This window comes from Podarcis raffonei, chromosome 10 (assembly GCF_027172205.1).
Source record: "Podarcis raffonei isolate rPodRaf1 chromosome 10, rPodRaf1.pri, whole genome shotgun sequence".
Lineage (NCBI taxonomy): Eukaryota > Metazoa > Chordata > Lepidosauria > Squamata > Lacertidae > Podarcis > Podarcis raffonei.
This window is the reverse complement of record NC_070611.1, coordinates 32,006,575-32,028,551: the sequence shown is the minus strand read 5'-3', so window position 1 is coordinate 32,028,551 and position 21,977 is coordinate 32,006,575. Positions and strand designations below refer to the sequence as shown.

Genomic DNA, 21,977 nt, shown 5'->3' with positions numbered 1-21,977 from the left:
CTACTCCTGCAGTAGTTTTTCCACAGCCTATAAAAAGAGTAGCATGTGTAAAAATGAATGCTAGTTATTCATCCAGAGGTTGCCTTAGGAATTGCACAGCACAGAACCTGGTGGAAGGAAGAGAGTGCCTTCTATCATCTTGGCTGCCTCTGTCAAAAAGACCTAACAGCTTGGGAATGGGAGCCAGAAGGAACAGCCAAGGCTATTCGAGGTACCAATCCGACAAGTTTTCTGGATAACACAGAGGCTGACGCAGGAGCCAGCTGCTGAAACTGTTAAACTCTGTTTATTCCCACAGTATAAAGGAAGCTGGAATGGCAGTACAGGTCTACGCTAGGATCCATAGCATTCAGAGAAGCCCTGAACACCTGACAGGGAACAGCCAATTGAGATCTGGGGTAAGCAAGACGCTGCTGTGAATGCGCCTGATGGAAGCCCTCTACGGATGCAACTTTTTCACTGTTATACAATAAATATTTATAAGTATAATGTAGAAATCTGTTCACTATCCATAATTATGGATACAAATTCTTAAAAAGAGTCATACAGAGTGTCTGACTTGTACCCCTGAATGTTTTCTGTATCGTCAAACAAAAATGCAGGTAAATGTTTGCAGGACTGGAATCTACTGCTATAACAAAAACCAGGAATAAGAAAGTATTAAAATTTCACTCCAAGAAATGCCGGTATCAACCATGGGGTGGGAGAGGGACGTAGACCCTGCTCTCCATCAAACTAGAATGTGTGATGGTTAGGTTGCAACCAGTGGCCTGCCACTGAGACTTATTGTGCCACACTAATATTCCATAGTAAGGCTAACTGTAGTTTAGAAGAAAAAACATTTTTAAAAAAGTATAAAAACTTAAAGCATTGTCCCCATGTTATTTTTATATATATATAAAATCAAAACCAACTTTTCTTACACATTTAAAGTGAGTGCTGAAAAAATACAAATGTTTGAAGTTACCGAGCAAATAAAAATAGAAATCTGAGCTACTTTTTCATATGAGTAAGGCTCAGTGACATAATGTTTTTTTTGTTTGTTTTTATCAGCATCAGATTATTCAAACTCAGCTAACAAGTTTTGGCAACACTGTCCTTTGCTGAATATTCCCATTGGCATCAGTCATCTGTGCCAGATTAGTTCTCAGTTTTGATGCTGAGTTTGAAGTAGGAGGTAACTTGGAAATTGACGTGATAGCACCAGTGCTTTCTGCTATTCTTTTCGCTGATGTCTTCTCCCCAGTTGGAGGCTTTGGCAAACGTCTCCTTAGCCAGGGATGCCGCAAAGCCTGACCAGGAGTCATGCGCAAAGTAGGATCCCACTCTAAACACTGTTTCAAGAAGTCAAGGAAGAGAGGGTCGTCGCATCCCTTCAATGCACTCCCCCACTCTCTGCTCTCTGGGGGGCCGCGCAATTTGCCCCGCCGGGAACGGCCACCGTTGAGCACCACAGAACCATCGGACAAGGTAGTAATGGTACAGTATCGGGGGTAACCCTTAGAACTCACAAAATTTTTTGCTCTTTTGGATGAATCCAGCAATTTCTGAGAAGGCATCCCCAGCAGTTCTATCATACAAGCCAGCTGATCCGCCTCATCCTCCCCTGGTAAGAGGGGATAGCCTGTTAGAAGCTCGGCTAGAATGCAGCCCAGGCTCCACATGTCTATGGGCATCCCATAACGAGCACCGAGGATAACTTCTGGAGCGCGGTAGAAACGGGACTGAATGTAAGTGTAGACACGCTGGTGCTCGTAACAGCTAGAGCCAAAGTCAATCACCTTAATGCCACTCCTACCCTGTTGCTTCAACAGAATGTTCTCTGGTTTAAGGTCACAGTGAATTATTCTGTTTTTGTGCAAAGCATCTAAGCACTGCAAAATCGAGTGGGCAAACTTGCGGACCAAGGGCAGGCTGAAGCCCTGAAATTTGTTTTTCTTGATGAGCTCGTAAAGGTTCATGCTCAGCAACTCAAACGTCATACAGATATGGTTGCGGAATGTGAAGTTTTCCAGCATGTGGATCACGTTCATGTTGTTATCCTTGTCCTGCTTCTTAAGGTGTTCCAGGATTCTGATTTCTTCTGCAGCTTGACGGTGGAAACGCTTCTCATTCCTCACCATCTTCAGGGCCACATGCTGATGCATCTTGTGATCGTAGGCCTTCACCACTTGCCCAAAACTTCCTTTCCCAATAACCTTCAGGACCTCATATCTGTAGGACACATGGTCATGAGGAACTTGCACGTAAGAACCCTGGTCATCATCATATCCCCCGTTGTTTGGACCACCAACTACACCTTGCCTCTTTTTCGCATTTGGACCCACAAAATATATTTCAGGGTAGCTGAAGATCTCGTGATGCTCAAAGGTTGTTAGTTTTTGCATGTATTGCTTCATTGCTTGATCTGGCATCATGGGGGAGGCTTTCACCTTCCCTGGCCCTTCTGTAGACTTCAAAGAGCTGGAGCTCCCCTGCCGCCTATGAGCACTGTCCAGTTGTCTGTCTGGCACCACCGGCAATCCCGACTTCGCTACTGTTGTAAGCCCATTTGGTTGTGTCGTCAGAACGGTCCTTTTGTTGCTGTTGTCTTCAAACAGCTGCTGAACCTGGATCTGCCCGTGACTGGCAACATGTAGGTGCTCATTCATTGTGTGCTTATTTCCACCAACCTGAAATATAAAGCATATTTTTCCAGTTAAAAAACAACAACCCACGGGCTTCCTAAACAATATAAAAGATTGATGGGATAGGGCTTTTCAAAAAACGTGTGACTGACTTGTCCATCCAAAATCCCTATACCCAAAGTCTCGTACATTTAAACCACTGGAGTTGATCAAGGCTACTGGTGGACAGAACGCCACCCGAGGGACTCGCTCTCTCATTGAAGGAAAGGGAGTAATTTTAAATTATCTATCCACCCTTCCATCTGCAACCCCTTGAAAATGTTCTGTATTGAGTCAGTGGACCCTCCAGAACAATGTAGGCTGTTTTGCAGGAAGAGAAATTCACAAAAATCGTCTTCTCCCACTTTCCTCCAGTGAGAACCTCAACTGGATCAATCCCTTCTGTTAAAGGAAGGGGGTCTGGATCCAACCCATAGGGTTCTCAAAATACCCACTGGCTTCATCATCTATCCCAGAAACTGTGCATGCTTACACCTATTTGAACACCTGAAGTCACATTGTCATTTATTCATATAACATCTTTTATGTCTAACCCTAATTCTTCAGTGTAACATTTCTGGAGCAGCTTCATATAAAAATAACAATAATAATAATACATTAAAAATCTGTCTCTAGTGCTCATTATTTTACAGCCTCCTGCACACATTTTTGGCAGTTCAACATACTTCACAATCTGGAGGGGCTACTGCTTCCCACAATGCCAAAATTACTTTAAAAAAGAAAAGAAAACTGTCTTTCAAAAGCGATAAAGAGCAACTTCTGTAGATACAGGAGTGTAAGTTTTTTGGCTGATGTCATATGTGTTTTTTAAACAGAGGATTCAAAGACCTAAACTTTAATTAGCCAAACCCCTACCCTAAGGGAGAATTCCCCATGTACCTGCCACCTTTGCACCACAAATCAACACATTGCAGAGAAACAACAGCATATAAATGTGGAGGACTAAGGGAATCCAACAGCTTTATGTCACAGCATATTGTCAGGTTTCCAGGTAATGCCCCGTTTCCTATCAGTGAGTGTCTTCAGAAGCAGCAAAATATCAGAAAGCCTCTGATATCGGGGAAACATTATTTTGCCATCCTGACTTTAAGGATACCCTGTGATTTTGAACACCTCGGTTAGGAAGAACCTTGATTGTTCCAAAAAGCTGGGGAAATTGCAATAGCAGTAACATTTCCAAATGTGCTCAGACTACCATGGAAAGCAAAGACTCAAATGTGACTTGAATCCATAGAGGTTGTATGGCATCCCACAAGGCATGAGCTATGGCCTGACAACTAGTGCGTTACCATGCTAATTATATACATCTGAAAAATATAGTCATGACTCTCTGGCTTAAGAAATTAGTTGTGACCCTCAAACATGCAGCAGCAGCAGCTGACAGGGCTGTGCAGGAGAGGCTATATTGCTCTCTTCTCTTCAAAACACCAGGCATTGCTGAAGGTTACTGTGAGGGAGAGGGAGACAAGGCAATGAGGAGATCAGCACAGTGTGGGCTGATGCTACTGATACTGCACCTTCAGTGCACTTCCTGCTGCCTTGCCCTTCTTTCTCTCTGCAACTGGCAGTCACGCCCTGTGTGGGGAAGAGAGGAGAGCAATGCAGCCCCACCCACGCAGTCCTGCCAGCCACTTCCACATGTACATGTCAAGGCCAAACTACCGTGGTCCCTCATTACTTACAGCACAAATGTTAAGGGCCATTTCAGTCCCATTTATGCTTGCAGAACTTCTGCTGCTACTGTAGTTGCAGGATCTTTCTCAAACAGTAGCGCAGTACAGTGGACGCTCGGGTTGCAAACGTGATCCGTGCGGGATGCACGTTCGCAACCCGCAGTGGCGTGTCTGTGCATACGGAGGTTGCGATTTGGTGCTTCTGCGCTTGTGCAAAGCGTGATCTAGCGCTTCTGCGCATGCGCGACCGCCAAAACCCAGAAGTAACCCGTTCCGGTACTTCCGGGTTTCGGCGGTCCGTAACCTAAACAAACGCAGTCTGAAGCGTCTGTAACCCAAGGTATGACTGTACATGCCACAACAAAGGAAGATAACTTGGGTGATGCCATTCTCACTCGCATCCAAAGACCACCTATCTGGTAGTGTTCATGTTTCTCTTCTTTTTTAAAAAAATGAAAATAGTATTGTCCTCATTGACACACATTCAACAGGTCCATTTAGCACAAGCACAAAGCCATAAAACTACCCTACCCCCCCCCAAATTAAGAACATTAAGTGTTGTAAACCCTGGGTTGGAAAATATCCTGCGATCTAGTTGTTCAAATCTTTGTGTGTGAAAGAGGAGTGACCTTTTGTTTGTTTTACATCAATTTCCTAGAAACTTGTTTGGCTATAAGATTGCTGTGTTGGTCACTGAGAACGAGTCAGAATCAATAAGGATATGTCTTTTATTGAACTACTACCAGCTTATCAGATCTATTTAGGTTCCTTCTTCCTGAGTCCCATAAGAACACACTGAAATATACATTATTCTGTTCCTAGCTGGCTTGTTGCCAAACTGTAATCTACCATTTAGGAATAATAGGTAAAGGTAAAAGGTAAAGGACCCCTGGATGGTTAAGTCCAGCCAAAGGCGACTATGGTGTTGCGGCACTCATCTTGCTTTTTAAACCGAGGGAACCGGCGTTTGTCCACAGACAGCTTTCCGGGTCATGTGGCCAGCATGACAGAAGCCAGAGCGCATGGAAACGCCGTTTACCTTCCCTCCCCAGCAGTACCTATTTATCTACTTGCACTGTTGTGCTTTTGAACTGCTAGGTTGGCAGAAGCTGTGGTAATGTCACAATGGTGATATGCACATAAACCACCTCTGCCAAAACACTCGTTTTCAACTGCTTCTGCAGGAAATATGCAGAAAGAATAGTCCAGCTGTATCCAGAACCTATAGTTCAAAATGCGACCTCTCATAAATATCAGATTGCTCACTGGGGACAAAAACGGGTAGCATCTGATTAGTTTTTGATTAGCGCAACCAGAGAGTTTCACCCCAAACGCAAACGCTTTGTCTCTCTTGTATGCTCACACACAGAGACACACCATTCTTCCCTTTTCTCTCACACATGTTCATCCAGTTGCAAAGCTTTTCAGTAAAGGACGCTCTTCTAGGGAGGCAATGGATATGCACACATGTAACACTCTACTATCCTACCCATTCTCCTTTTACAACCACCCTCCCAGGAAGCATTTTGGAACCTGATTCTAACTGAATACCTTTTTAAAAAGTTTTTCCTTGAGTGACACATTCAGCGGGGATACAGTCTGAGACAATCACCAAAACAGCAGTGGGGCTCTATTAATGAGGACCAGGATAAGTTGTGGGGAACCACATAAAAATAGTGAGGCCTGGAGAATAACGCCTTCAGCATGCAGCATCGTACTCTAAAATCCAGATTATTCTTAATTGAAGGCATCAGTGATCTTATCCCAAACTCTCCAGACAGAACGAATGCTAAACATGGACACCCATGGACATCTTCTCCAGTCTCAACAAAAAGAGTACATCTAAAGTGCACCACTTAGTTTCAGGTCTCATAACCACTCCAGCATAGCAGCCCTGTTTGGTCTTTACAGATGTATCCATGTCAGTGCCATGCACAATACCCTATATATCAGGGGTAGGCAACCTAAAACCCAGGGGCCGGATGTGGCCCAATCGCCTTCTCAATCTGGTCTGCAGACGGTCCGGGAATCAGCGTGTTTTTACATGAGTAGAATGTGTGCTTTTATTTAAAATGCATCTCTGGATTATTTGTGGGGCATAGGAATTCATTCATTTCCCCCCCGCCCCCCAAAATATAGTCCGGCCCACCATGTGGTATTAGGGATGGTGGACCAGCCCACAGCTGAAAAAGGTTGCTGACCCCTGCTATATATAGTATACTCATAGAAGCAGTCATTTGACTTGTTCTTGGGCTTACAGCTCATGGGTTGTCTAGAGGAAACAAACCATGAGCCTGGGTTCAGATGGCACACTAAGACAAACCATGGTTGAGCTCTGGATAGCACAGCAGCAGGAGGAGGACTTGGGGAGGAATGCAGCCGCCGCCACAGAATCTCTTCTCTGTTACCTATGAACAAGTTCAATGGCAGGTGGCCATGACATATAGGATTCTTGTAGGGTGCTGTGAGCGGCACTTGGCCAAGGCTCTCAAAAGGTGTGACAATACACACCTGCAACTTGTCATTGGCACACAACACTTCTTCTATATGCGGCAACTAGAAATCAGCACAAGCAGCCACACTCATATTTCAGCTGGTCATGAAAATGAGCTTTAAGTTGCATTCCCCCGTGATTCTGTTGTGCTCAGTCTTGGATATAAATGAAATAAATTCAACTAGCCTATCCCCACTCTAGCTGACGTTACCATAGGACTGGAAAAACATTAGTGTAACTGTAAGCAGCACTCTTAAAATCACATACTCTGTGGTACACTCCCCTTTAACTCCAGTTGAATGGAGTAAATGATTTCTAAACTCAGCCTATCTGTGAAGTTAAACTTGGTGATGTATAGGGTTGTATGTTGGGCTGAATTTTATTGGATTTTGGTGTGTATTTTGATTGTATTATGTTTATCACATGTTTTAAATTGCTTAATTGTGCAGCATCTAGAGAACCCATGTCATTAAGTAACCAACAAAATATAATCATACCTGCTTGCAGAAATAGCAGCCCTAGCCTGAGCCCTGTTCAATCATTCAGATGTCTGTGTATATTCAACATATGGAGCATACTCTGACCTCAGAGGTTTGAACTGAGTCAATGTGTATACAGAACATACATACACAGGTAGTCTACACACTATCATGAACACTTCAAAAAAGCAAGGAACTCAATTATGCAGAAATGGCTTCATAATTCAGTCACTCCCCTGAAATGAAGACACAGAACACAGCACATACCCTTGGGCCACAACTTCATTAAAAAAAAAAGTGCTCTGTAATTAAACTAGTTAAACCAACAATAATGCATCCATGCAAACATATTTGCTAGCAAGGCGAAAGCTTTCCTGCAGCTCACAATTGACAAGAGACCCCACCCTGGCTTCATAGTTAGGGTCAGTGATAAAACTGGCCTGTGTTAATCACAGCCCCAACATTTTAATTGTGCACCAAGGAGGGCTTTAAGGACCATCAACCCCAAGGCAATTAGCATTGGGATAAATGAGGCTACAGAGGTCCCAGGAGATGACTCACAACCCTGGATCCCTTTGAGAAAATCAGCCATGAGAGGTTAGTTTGTATATGTCCTCTTTTGCCACTCTGATGCTTTTAGATGTTCGTCATTGTGTTCTCTGACTTTTCTTCCCTTCCAGTGCACACTGAACCTGCCCTGTCATAGCTGTGATATGCAGTTAAGTAAAACCAAACAGAATTAATCAAAGAGACTCCAACTTCTTGACGGAGTGGAGTAGCTGAAGAAGCTTTTATTCCCTCTGCCAGCTTAGGAAGGGACAAAACAGACACACCATATACAGCTCCTGCCTTCCACTGGCTAGTAGCTAATTCTGCCCTGTCGGAAGTTAGGTGAGCAAGTCGTCACCATATAACTGACATCAGCTGGTGCAGTTGCATGGGGCGCCATGCTGAATGGGGCACCAAAACAATGCAGTAGAATGGAGCGTAATAGGTAGGGGTAACAAATTTTAGCATACATAGGGTGCTGGTTTGCCACTGCTGGGGGAGCTCAAGATCCAGCCCTCCCAATAGTTCCTCTTCCCCAACCTATGGTATATTTCATTCCACGGATGCTGCTTGGAAATGTATGAGATGAAACTACTGAAAAAATTCTTACAGCTAATAGGAGCTTGGAAACTCATCATACTCCAAAACCAAGATGTTCTGAAAACATGTTGGATAAGAGAGCTTCTCCTTGTTTTAGAAACATGAATGAGAAAAGGGAAGTTAATCATACACTTGCTAACCACATGCTGATTCAACAGCCTCTAGTCAGTCAAAGAAACATCTGAATGGGTGACCAGCTGCCAAGTATGAACCCAGCCAGAGGGTTAAGGAAGTTTCACTTCTTCACTAGCTGCTGAAACTGACAGAAGAGCCCAAACACAGAAAACCCTTTGGGACACCCAGTTTGCAAGTAGTTCAGAATCTAATGCAATGAAGGCTGACTTGCACAATGCTATCTTCTATCTGATTAGCTTTTCAAACTTGCATACTTCATGGTAGGCCTGAGGAGGGCCAATTAGGGCCTAGGAAGCAGAGACATGGTGAGAAGGATCCAATGGGAGAAGATTTCACTCAGTGGTGTGTACATTGGGGAAATGCCCAGTTCTGAAGCATGTAGCCATGACCTCACCTTTAACCAGCACTAGACAGTAGTAGTTAGCTGATGAAAGTGATTAGGAGGAAAGAGCAGGTGTGAAACCTTCCTATCTCTCTAGAACAGGCATCCCCAAACTCGGCCCTCCGGATGTTTTGGGACTACAACTCCCATCATCCCTAGCTAACAGGACCAGTGGTCAGGGGTGATGGGAATTGCAGTCCCAAAACATCTGGAGGGCCGAGTTTGGGGGTGCCTGCTCTAGAAGAAACACCATCTGTCCATGCTAGGCATGTATTTTTAACAGTTTTCTGTTCCCACTGCTGTTGTTCCTGTGGAATCAGGCAATTACCATATGTGATAAGCAGGCTAGCCTCTCCTGGCATCAACCACTTTAAAATGAGGTCCGCTGATAACCTAAACTTCTTATCAAACGAAATCACACTTGTATCTTAAAAGCAGGGCTCTTCTTCACACTCTCTCAGGCACACATGCTTACGTGCAGCAGTGCTTTCAACTCACACATGCAGAGCAGGCTCTGAATCCAAGCCAGTAATAGCCATTTTCTGGAGATATTGTGGCTGATTTTTATTTTTAAGATATGTAGGTTTGCAGTCTCTGAAGACTTCACTGGTGAAATTTAATTTCCTGCACCACAACCAATGGATATGAGCTACAGCAAAGAAACTGTGAGCTAAATGTTCAGCGTGATACATAAAAATGTCCTTGTAATAATAAAACCCAATAACCCCAGCAATTTTTTTAATCTTTTCTGGCTTGCACTGATCTGCTCACAACCAGATAAGTTCACACATCTCTCTGCAGTTTTACAATTTATTAGAGTATTTCCCCCATGGTTGTCCAGGTGGAAATTTCCAAAAGTTTTATGTTATCACCCCACCTCCCGCTGCATACACCAAACTAAAGTTCATGGAATTTGAAGAAGTGAATTGAGAATATATTTTAAAATGCTATTTTACAGAACTCTTCAACCACACGACCACTGTGGGAAATCTCAAAATGTCACAATTTAGGAATGTGTAGAGAAGGAAATACCGATTATAAAAGGGACCAAAGATACCTGAACCATTATAGTACTCCAAGCTCGTGTTTGAAGACTAAAATATAAACGGTACTGATTAACTATATAATTTACCTATACAGAGAACAGCTATATTATTCTCTAGATCACAAAGATATGAAATAATCCAGAGAATCCTATTGTATTTGAATATTTTCTTTTATAGTTTTTTAAAAATAAAAAAGTGCCTGGAAAATGGGACCAGCTGTTTTTAGTCACCCCTGGGTGCTATGTCCTGTCACTATGAAATCTCCCATGGCAAACAGATAAAGGTAAAGGTAAAGGGACCCCTGACCATTAGGTCCAGTCGTGGCCGACTCTGGGGCTGTGGCGCTCATCTCGCTTTACTGGCTGAGGGAGCCGGCGTACAGCTTTCGGGTCATGTGGCCAGCATGACTAAGCCACTTCTGGCGAACCAGAGCAGCGCACAGAAACGCCGTTTACCTTCCCGCCAGAGCGGTACCTATTTATCTACTTGCACTTTGACGTGCTTTCGAACTGCTAGGTTGGCAGGAGCAGGGACAGAGCAACGGAAGCTCACCCCATCGCGGGGATTCAAACCGCCGACCTTCCTGATCAGCAAGTCCTAGGCTCTGTGGTTTAACCCACAGCGCCACCCACGTCCCTGGCAAACAGATACACTGTGGTTATTTGCTCCAAAGGAATTAGGGAAGATAAGAAGAGCCTGCTGGATCAGGCCAATGGCCCATCTAGTCCAGCATCCTGTTCTCACAGGGGCTGACCAGATGACTGTAGGAAACCAGCAAGCAGGATTAAAGTACAAGAGAATCCATGATGTCAATGCAATTCCAAAGCAACATCTTGCATCAGTTAGGAGATGGCTCTCACATGATTTCCATGAATGCATGGATGTGGTGGAATATAAATAATAAAGTATTATGTCTAGCTAATAGCTGCTGGAGAATATCTGAATAGTTCCTTCTTATAAGTAGTATATATCAGTGTGGTACAGTGATGATCACCTCCTACTCTTTTTTCCAGAGAAAGCAAACATACCCCCAAAAAAGTTTAAAAATGTGTACTCACTGGAACAATCCTATGTGGCAATGGATTAAAAAATATACCTGGGATTTAACATACTCAAATGCTCTATTCAACCTGCTCCACAGCAATCTTTGTCAAATTTATAGGTTGATAAAATGAAAAGCTTTCATTTTAAAGAACTAGTAACCAGCTGCAGCTAGAATTTCTGTTGCACAGAAATGGAAAACGTTGCAAGACCTGCAGCTTTTCCTTTGGTGTAAAATATGTAAAAAGGTAAAGGTATCCCTGCCCGTATGTGCCAGTCGTGTCCGACTCTAGGGTTGTGCGCCCATCTCACTTAAGAGGCCGGGGGCCAGCGCTGTCCGGAGACACTTCCGGGTCACGTGGCCAGCGTGACGAAGCTGCTCTGGCGAGCCAGCACCAGCGCAGCACACGGAAACGCCGTTTACCTTCCCGCTATAAAGCGGTACCTATTTATCTACTTGCACTTAAGGGTGCTTTCGAACTGCTAGGTGGGCAGGAGCTGGGACCGAGAGACGGGAGCTCACCCCGCCGCGGGGATTCGAACCACCGACCATGCGATCGGCAAGCCCTAGGCGCTGAGGTTTTACCCACAGCGCCACCCGCGTAAAATATGTAGGCATTGGCTATTTTACGGAGAAAGTAACTCATGAACTACATTTTTCTAAAGGCAAGGAGAACCCAGAACAAGTCTATGTTATCTGGTGAGACTTATACCTGTAGTTTCTTGTACCACAGAATCAGGTGTACATAACTCTTTGTCCATGGCAGATCGTGAAATTTAGATATCATAAAATCTGTATGTCATATGTCTTTGATATGGCATCTACTTTCTGTCTCATTGGGACTATGGCTCCTGCAATGCTCTTGTTCTGTTTGTCTTATTTGTATAAATCAATAAAAGCATTAGGAAGTTATGTCAGAGCAAGGGAGAAAATAATCTAGGAAAGCAACAGAATGCTCCTAAGTGGCTGTTCTAGAAGGTATTTTCCTCTGCAGGATTGTTCAAGACAGCCGGCTGCAGCTGTGCTGCTCATCATATAGCAGAGCATATGGGGGTATCAGGTGAAACATGCTTTGCTGCCATTTATTTCAGCTGCAGTTTGTGTATGCGCTCTCATTAGTTCTACTGTTTCCATAAACAGAAAAGGCTTTATTAAAGACTCCATGGAAATGCTTGTCTCAAGTAAAGAGGTCTTTGCTTTGTTCCCTCTCCTTTCCTCTTCCTGTCTTGAATGCCTCCATGGACTTTTTAAAACAGGCATATTCAGTCTTGATTCCATATTTCAAGGGTTTTTCTTTTACAAAACAACAGTACTGTAATTAATTGTCATGTTTTAAAAGTTGTAATTATCTCAGCCTTGCCACTGGAATTACAGGGAGCTTTACAGACTGAAGAAACTCTGCCTTGAATTTTGCATTTATTCTTATAATAAAAAGAAAGGCAAGGGGGAAATGGAAAAGGGCCAATGAACTGGACCGTTGGATTTCCCCTCTGGTGCCTTTTTTCTTTCCAAAGACTACAAAACAGATATGGTACAGTTTTGATCAGTCTTCCAATACATCACAAAAAAACTTGCTATGGTGGACATAAATTTGACATGAAAATTCATACATTTCTGATTGCTGTAAAAATAACAGTGGATTGCAAACATCAGGAAGAAGAAGAAGAAGAGGAGGAGGAGGAGGAGGAGGAGTTTGGATTTGATATCCCGCTTCATCACTACCCTAAGGAGTCTCAAAGCGGCTAACATTCTCCTTTCCCCCACAACAAACACTCTGTGAGGTGAGTGAGGCTGAGAGACTTCAGAGAAGTGTGACTAGGCCAAGGTCACCCAACGGCTGCATGTGGAGGAGCAGGAAAGTGAACCCAGTTCACCAGATTACAAGTCCACCGCTCTTAACCACTACACCACACTGGCTTAGGAGTGGATAAGCTCTGGCCCTTCCAATGTCATTGGTTTCCATCAGCCCTAGCCAGCATGGCTCATTCTCAGGGATGATGCTGGGAGTTGTAGTTGAACATCTTGAAGGACACAAGTTCCCCATCTCTGATACAAGGGGTGAAAACTCGATTGCATCAATTTCAGGAATGCAAAGACAATTCCTCCTGAACAAAGTTTTTACTTGGAAGGTGCTCAGGATTAAACAGATTGCATTGGATACAGACTGATCAATGGGACACTTAACCTAGATCCAGAATAGTTGACTATATAGCTGCTGCTGCTGCTGCTTCTTACTGCCAAAATCAAGCCTTAGGGTATTGAGGAAGAGCTGGCAGGCTTCAGAGATGTGAAGCACAGCCCTGGCTCATTTTCCGATGCTCAAACTGGCTCACAGGGAATAAAAGCATAGTAAATATGTTGACCCTGCAGGGAATCCATGATTAATGTTGGACTAGAACCATGGATACCAGGAGTTCAAGAGTGGATTCAAATCCCAAGTCAGCCATGAAGCTCGCTGGGTGATCTGGCCAATCACTTTTAATTGCATATTTTTTTTACCCACCCTTCACCACAAGGTCCCAGGACGGGTTACAAAAATTAAATAAACAACAATCAAACAAATAAAGCAAGTTGCGTCCATGAAACAAGAAAAGTGTAAAAGCAATGAAAATATAAAAACAGTTACAACAATTCCATATTACAAAAACAACACGTTTAAAAACAATTCTGCATGTAAAAACAGTTAGAGAAAAAGTTTAAAATACAGCTGCAGATTGGGATAAAGATCTCCACTTAAAAGGTCTGTTGAAAGGGTCTTCATCAGGCACTGAAAAGACAACAGAGGCAGTGTCTGTCTGAGGTGTGATGGGAGAGAGCTCCAAGCGCAGGGGCCACTACACTAAAGGCCCAGCTCCTTTATCACACGGAATGTTCTCCTCCACAGTGGTTGACTGGGCATATCAATTGAGACTATCCTGTCTCTCAGCTCAACCTACTTCTCAGGGTTGTTGCAGAGATAAAAATGGGGTGAAAGTAAATATGCTGGCTTGAGCTCCTTGGAGGAAAAAAAGGCTTTAAATGCAACAAATAATTTTATTAGCAAACGTGTTTAAAGGGACAGTTAATCGATGTTCTGTAATTCAGAGTGTACAAATAGGCTCCATTTTCACTTAGTGATTGTAATTATTTAGTGGTGCAGGAAGAAGCACTTCATCATATATAAGTAGGGTTTTAAAAAAAGGATGACCACACAAAAAGAATCGGATTTCTTAAACTTAAATCTGATTGTTAACAAACAGTAAGCTTCTGTTTTAATAAACTGAAAGTGCTTTTTTTACAAAATAGATGATATAATATATTTAATTAAATTTCATTTAATGAATATAATTGGAACTTTGTACATTCTTCAAACTGAATCAAGATAATGTAACAAGGAATTGATTTAAGGGCTATTTTTCAATGTAACAGAAAGAACACGGGGGAGAGGAAAATGCCTGACTTCTGAGCATTGTAAACAAAACATCGTCATTACCTCTGTGAAAGACACAGATGGCTATGGATCCTACTGTCACCAAAAGGGCATCATTCACAAACAGCAGGGAGATATCAGCAGGGTCTGGAGAACCCCCAAGGTATTTTTTTGGGGGGGGTAACCTTGAGTGGACAAAAACCCCAAATGCCCAATGACCAGAGGATGCTGACTAAAATGGTAATAGATAACCAGGTGGGAGGGGGAATGTACTGGAATACCCTGGAGGTGGACATGACTGGCTGACTTGACTGAGAAACAAAAAAGGAGTACTCCACACTTAATATTTTGTTACAGGTCCCACTTGTTAGACACATCATGGCGGGTTTCCCATTTGACCCAGTGACTAAGAAAGCCATTACCAGGATTATCTATTGTACTGAACAAGGGGCTGGAGGGAAGCTTTAGGATTCTGTGATCTCCTTTGTTTATTATGAACTCCTAGATTCAGCAACCAAAACCAGGTTAAAAAAAAAACCATAGTGGCACAGGGAGACTGATATATATAGTGGTACCTCGGGTTACATATGCTTCAGGTTACATACACTTCAGGTTACAGACTCCGCTAACCCAGAAATAGTGCTTCAGGTTAAGAACTTTGCTTCAGGAAGAGAACAGAAATTGTGCTCCAGCGGCACGGCGGCAGCAGGAGGCCCCATTAGCTAAAGTGGTGCTTCAGGTTCAGAACAGTTTCAGGTTAAGAACGGATCTCCGGAACGAATTAAGTACTTAACCCGAGGTACCACTGTACATAGAATAAAGAATCAGGGAAGGTAGCTCTGAGCACTTGCTCAGCCCAGGGATTTGTTTTCAGTACCAGAACTGAACTCTCAGTCCTTTCACACAAAAATCTACTTGTGGTCCCTTCCCCGCCCCCCAGGCTTTCTTACGTTACTATGGTTAAAAAATTAATTCAGAAACACTTGCTAATCTACTGCAAATCATTGACAGAACTACTGGAATATCTCAGTCTATCTTTTGAGCACCATGATCGACTGATCTACTAATCTACTGAGCCCATATGAAAATTGACTTATGCCTTCCAAGTGTCTGTCTAAGCTTTGCAGTGACTTCAGTTTTCAGAGGATGAATATTTATAGCTATGCTAATCAACAAAAGGGACGCTACCTTTCTGGAGAACCACTAATTGGCCCAGAAATTATCCTTCCTCATTTCTGAAAAGTTCTCAACAATTGTTACATTCTAATAGTAGACATGTCTACTTCCTTTGATCAACAAGGCTTCTAAATAAATGTGCACAATATTAAAGCGTTAGCCTTCAAGTAAGTGATACAGCTTAATATCCTTGCATATGTACAGAGGGCCAAGTAAAAGTATGTATCCCGTCTTTAAAACAACATAATTTGGCAATTCAAAGGGCTCGGTCAAACGTTTTGGATTCTGTTCCTAGGTTTTATAAGGCACCATTGCAATGCAACCAGTGTGTTTTTAGTTGTCATAGGAACAAGTTAGTTTGCATGCTTGTTCAGGAAACATGCATTTCAAAATAGGGAACTTGCTTTAAATCAAAGATTTAATCCGCCCCCCCCTTTCCTTCATGACTTAAATTGTGATTTTAATTGATTCACTTTGCATGCAAACAGCATCTGACCATGAGAATGAATTATTCCACACTATAAGCAGATTGCAAGGGGGCAGAGAGAGATACACATATATATCAGATTCAGGAGAGAACCATTCCATCTCTTACAATCTTCCTCTACAAAATTTAAATCTGTGGCAGAGACTTTGGTGAGGCTTGGCCAGGTTTTTTTGGTGAGGCTTGGCCAAGCTACTGGTCCAGCAGCTTGGCTCCCCCCCCCTCACCTCCCAGTTTGGACCTCTCAGCACACAGATATCCAGGCACCTTTTACAATGTATTGCTATTGCATGGGTGCCAGTTTAAATAACTGTACATGGCAGCGGTGATCTTAAAGTAAGCTGCCCATGTGGAACATGTCATCATGTGGTTCAGGTGCTTTTCAATACAACAGCTTCCATGGCAGCCATAATGTGCTGACCAGACTGCAGAGGAATCTGAAAGAGCTTAGAATTGCTGGGTGTGGTGACAACGAAATGGGCCAAAGTTTCCCAGGAGTTGAAGAAAGGCACTAAACTGCATGACTAACAGCAGAGGGGAGTGAACTTAAGGAAAGTGAAAACAGGTAATGTTCACAGGTAAATGTTGTGAGAGTGAGAGGGCATGTTGCTCTAAGCAAACAGGCAAGGGAAATCATATTCGCTTCAGCATAGCATGGATACGGGAAACAGATGGGATTATGAAGACAAGGTAGCAAAGAGACAAGGATGTGGAGATTGGAGAATAGATGTTGTGCCATTGTTATCATTCACTTACAAAGTTTCTTTAATATAAGTGAAGTACTTTAATCACAATATCCCAGTGGGCTTTCATTTCCATTTTACAGATGGGGCTGAGGCCAAGAGAGACTTGTTAAAGACCACCTACTGAGTTTTATGGTTGAACAGGATTCTGAACGCTAGCTACCCAAGGCCAAACACAGGGTGCTAAACACAGGATCAGGTTAGGAAAGAAAACAGCTGGACTGAAAGAGAACACTAGAAGCAAATAATCTTAAAGGAAAGTGAGTGACAGCCCCTCATACAGGATAAAAAACTCTGTGATCAGAGACTTGCAGTGCAATAGAAGTGTTGGGGGAGGGAACAAAGCCATATCGTCTGAGAAAGCTCCACTCATAACACACAGTCGTCCATCTGCTTAGCAACACAGGTTGCCATAAATACAGAGCACAAGCCAAAGCTTCTTTTAAGGCAAACAGCACTTCCCCATATGAGATCACTTAGGCATTTGAGAAATCTCCCATCTCTGGCTTCAGACTCTCATATTATTCTATGAGTAAAATCAAACTAGGATCAAGTCTGCTAAAGGGACAAAACTGTAGGAGAATTTGAATGCAGACCATTAACAACCTATTGAGTAAGAAGAGTGACAGCAGATTCTCTTTTGAGGATTATATTTTCTTTTAAGAAGGGGATTATTGAATTCATGGGTTAGCTTTATTCAAGGGGGAAGTTGTACCTCTCCCTGTGTGGTATCAACCTTTCCAACTTTGCAAGGCTGGAGAAAACATATGTAGGTGGGATCAGATTGTTGTCATCAAGGAGAATCCATACCCGCCGGAAAGATCTTCAGCCACTCAAAGAGCCCCTTATGGTTGAACCTTTTAGTCATTGCAAATCCACGGGAGAAAAAGCAAAGGAAAATGCAAATTTCCACATACTTTCCCCTGACCTAACATTGCATCCAGCCATTTCACTCCTTTTCACCTTCAGGAAAGTTAAATGGACCTGAAATGTTTTGGTCTACAGGCACTTCTAAATAAAAGGTAGCCCTTGCTCAGGATTTGAGCATAATCCACATGTATTTTTGCATGGCAACACTTACCATGTGAAATATACAATATTCCCCACTATCTGCAACCACTATACTACACGCAAGTCACACTACTTGCATGCATCCACTACTATATAACATGTATGCATCCTTCTTGATGTAATACATGTATATTTAAGGTCATTGAATGATCATCTTAATGACATGGGAACACTGGAAGTGCAATGCTGATGTCCAAATGTGGATATGTCCTCCCTTGCATCAGGTCTTAATTGCACCAGGTTTGGCTCTGGAATTGATTTTCAGCATTAGGAATCACTCTAAAAATGATGTACATCTATTACAAGAATAGTGTCTCTGAACATATGCTTCCTTTTCTCCTCTGACCACAGCCACTAGCACTACACATATCTGGGAGGAAAGGGATTTCCAGGTCAAAGACTTGCAGCCCAACGTAAACCCTGCAATCTTTTTGTTTGTTTGCAGAAATTAAGCACCACCCACCCACAATTTATCTTACATCTAAGAAATTGCATCAGTCATACCTTTAAAAAGTTTTTAAAATTCCAAAAATGCAATTGCTATGTCAAAGGAATATAGAGGACCAGAGCTTTCGTGGAAATGAGCGTTACTTTTCTTTTTCAGGTTCAGTGCTGCTGCTACACCACCGTTACACAGGTTATTTCTGGCCTGATGGACAATCTTTCTCCACCCTTCATAATCATCAAGCTTGGGAGATTGCATCCCAGCAGATTAGCTACAACTGGAAGATAAGGTGAGAAACCATAGCCCTGTAAGTAATTCCACCAGATAACACCCATTTGCCTAATTTAACTGTGTTTACAATCACACTGCCATTCTCTCACCCACTTAGTGGCCCTGCTGTTCCACTAGGAATGGACAATCTATCCAAAAAGTTCTGACAATTAGGAGGGGAAACTTAATTTTTCAGTCTGAGAAAGAAGGCCACTCTTCAGTGATGAAGTGGTTAGCCTACTTTCCAAAGCTGTTTCTGCCTCTTTTCACCAGACACTCATTCGACCATGGAATAGGCTGAAGCGTGAAAGGGGGGGTCTGCCTTATTAAGAGAAAGGAAGCCCTAGAAAGCATTGCAGCACCCAAACTCACAGTGACTCCTCTCAGTAAAAACACAAGGACTGCCCTCCAAACAATGGTGACTTTTACTCTCCTGTTGTTTGAAATCTGTGGAGCACAGACTCGGATGCAGTTCATGCCCCAGGTTTGCAGGTTAAGTAGACAAAAGTCACCCACTCACTCATAGAGCAGTTTCAGGGACAGTTCCAGCAAACTACCCCCTCCGGGGGGGGGGGGAGAAATTTGTTGCTTGCACTGGGAAAAGTGGCCACAGCAGATGTGACAGAAACACACTGACATGACTCACGCCACAGGTGACCTGACCTGACCGCTCTTCCACCTCCACCCAAAACTGTTCATCACACAGTGGTGCTCTCCAGGCTCCTCCACCCAGCAGAGGAACAAACAGCACACCCACCCCCTTACATGAAGCAAAGACTGGCTTGCCACAAATTTGGAGCAAGTGAAAAAACACACATTGCCACCTAGAGAGTGGCGGTGGGAGGGAGGGGCGTGAGACCATTAAACCCAGAGCCTAACATTATCTAAGTGGCCCATGGTGCCACAGGGAAGATTCAAGGAGGGCAAGATCCCTAAGCAGCTGGGAAAGTTGCCTTCTCCCTCCTCTTTCCCATCTCCACAGAATTACCTGTTGAAACCAGACCGGTAACAGGACCAAGACGTGTTGAGACATGCTGTGGATAATTAATAGGGCTCCTCCATGCTCTGCCGGTGTCCTTCCTCGGCTCATTCACAGATCCCACTCAGACAGGCTGGCTGGCAGCCTGACTGTACCTAGCACATTTATTGCTATTAATACTCGGGAGAGGAGGAGCAATGCGGGGGGGGGTGTCTGGTGGAGGGGGGAGGCTTAGGAGAGGCTGGCACAGTATTTTGAGAATGGAGAGGACTAAGCTGGAGGGGTTAAGGGCTGACAGGCTTCACTTCCCGTTGCAAATAATAAATCCAGCCCCCCCCAACCCACCCAACTCCCCACCCCGTGTCTCCGTCTCACCGTGTGGGCGGCGCTGCTGGGCTTGAGCGGCGGCAAAGCGATGGGGGATGGCGGCCCGGTCCCCGCGCCCGCCCGGGAGGCCCCTCCGGCCCCGATCCCCGGGGAAGGCTGGAACTGGCGGGCGCTGTCGCCTCCTCCCCGGCTGCCTGCGGAGGAAGGGAGAAGAGAGCTGCTGAGCGCCGCGGAGAGCCGAGCGAGGTCGAGCAGGCTTCGGTTCAAAGGCAGGGGAAAGTGGCTCAGGAGATGGGAAAGGGAGCCGAAGGAGCCCCCTCCCCACCAGCGCCCCTCCTCCCCTTCTCCCCCCGCCTGCTGCCATCGCAATACTGTTTGCGGGATCATGAGGGGCTAATCCACAAACGTGGCACCGCCAGAGCACACGCGCCGAGAGAGGAGTCCGTGAGCGCAGAGGGCTAATGAGAGCGGTGGCCATCGCTCGTTAACCCACTTAAACCTTTCATCCGCGATTAACCCACAACCATTAGGAGCATAAGTGGGGAGCCAAACTGGATTTGCTTGGCGCGATCCCCCCTCCCTCCCCGCACCGTCTGTCTGGCTGTGAAGAGGAGGGCAGGAATTAGCGCCTCCAATCCTGTTCCCAACCCCTCGCCTCTGCCTCGAGGGAAGTAGACCAACCCTCTCCCCAAAAACAGCAACATCACTTCGGTCTCCCCACCCCGATTATCAGTCCAGAATTGGGAGGACAGGAACTCTCCTCTCCTTCCCTTCCCGATTTCAAGGAAAAACATAAACACACACCCGCCCCGTCGTGCTCGAGTTGCCCTTCCCCACTTGCGAACTGACCCAAACTTCCCGGTTCGCGAGAGAAAAGCTCGCTGACTTGCGAGACGCTTCCCAGGCCGAGCGCAGGAAGACTTTGATGGGGCGGAGGGGAGAGAGACTGAGCGGCAGCAACGTGCAGAGACGTGTCTTCCCCGCACACGACCACTTTTGGAGGAGCAGCTGAAGAGAAAGGATGAAGCGCGCACCCGCGCACACACACCCGCTAGGGCTCGGTCTGCAGCGCTCGGCCTGGGCTGGGGGGGGGGGGGCAAAGGGGCAGCGGTAAGTGAAAGCGGTTCGCTCCTCTGCCCACGCCTCGTCCTCCTTACCCGCTGGGCACGAAGCAGCCGCGGCTCCGCCGGCTCCCGCAGCCCCGGCAGCGCTGGCAGAAGGTTTCCTGGTGGTTAACATGGCCGCTGGAGGAGAGGGGAAGACATTTCAGGGCTGCTGCTGCTGCCGCGGCGGCGGCTCCTCCTGATCTTTGCCTCCTCCGCTCCTTCTCGGCCTCTCCGACCCTTCTCCTCGCCGGTGGCGGCGGCGGCAGCAACCACTACACCCCGCAGCCGCGCGCTGCTCCGCGGCATCCGTCTTCCCCCCAAGCCCGGGCCCGCCGGGCAACGGCCCCCCCTGGCCCGAGCCCCCTTGTCTTCCTCCTCTTCCTCTTCGTCGCCGTCGCCTCCTTTCTCCAGCGGCAACAGAGGCGGCGGCAGCAGCAAAAGCGCCGCCGCCGCCCCCCGGCCCAAACACATCACCCCGCCAGTTTCCAGGATCCCCGAGTCCCTTCGCGTCAGGGAACGGCGGCGAGAATCCCCCCTCCTCCGCCTCCTCGCTCCGCTCAGCGACAGGAACAAACCGAGCCCGCCCTGAGTGCGAGGGGGGGGTTTGCAATCTCCGCCCCCCGCTCCCCCTTCTTCTCCTCCCTCCCGTCTAACGCAGCCGCGCAAGCCTTTCCCGCCGCCTCTGCGCGCCCAGGGCGCTTTCACTTTCAAAGAAAAACCCAACAGGCCGCGCGTCGTCGTCGTCGTCGCGGGGCGGGCGAAAGAAAACTGAGGCGGGAGGAGCAGCAGTCTCCACCCCGCCGGGGAGGGAGGGAAGCAGCAGCAGCAGCCCGATGTCCTCCCTGCCCTCTCGCCTCGCCTCTCCCGGCGGGGCTGCAGC

General features: G+C 45.4%; 1 protein-coding gene across 4 annotated transcripts; it reads right to left on the bottom strand.

Moving 5' to 3' along the window:
- Nucleotides 1-868: 868 nt before the first annotated feature.
- Nucleotides 869-21,378, bottom strand: DYRK2 (dual specificity tyrosine phosphorylation regulated kinase 2). Of its 4 annotated transcripts, XM_053404592.1 has the most exons (4): nt 21,149-21,365; nt 20,040-20,185; nt 3,353-3,396; nt 869-2,672 (listed from the first exon to the last, which is right to left on the bottom strand). In XM_053404592.1, the coding sequence occupies exon 4, from the start codon at nt 2,649-2,651 to the stop codon at nt 1,071-1,073; it is 1,581 nt and encodes a 526-aa protein (XP_053260567.1). In that variant the 5' UTR covers nt 2,652-2,672; nt 3,353-3,396; nt 20,040-20,185; nt 21,149-21,365; the 3' UTR covers nt 869-1,070. The 4 variants fall into 4 exon arrangements, with proteins under 4 accessions (XP_053260567.1, XP_053260563.1, XP_053260566.1 ...); XM_053404588.1 differs by lacking the exon at nt 3,353-3,396 and having other exon boundaries at nt 21,149-21,378; XM_053404591.1 differs by lacking the exons at nt 3,353-3,396; nt 20,040-20,185 and having other exon boundaries at nt 21,149-21,242.
- Nucleotides 21,379-21,977: the final 599 nt, after the last annotated feature.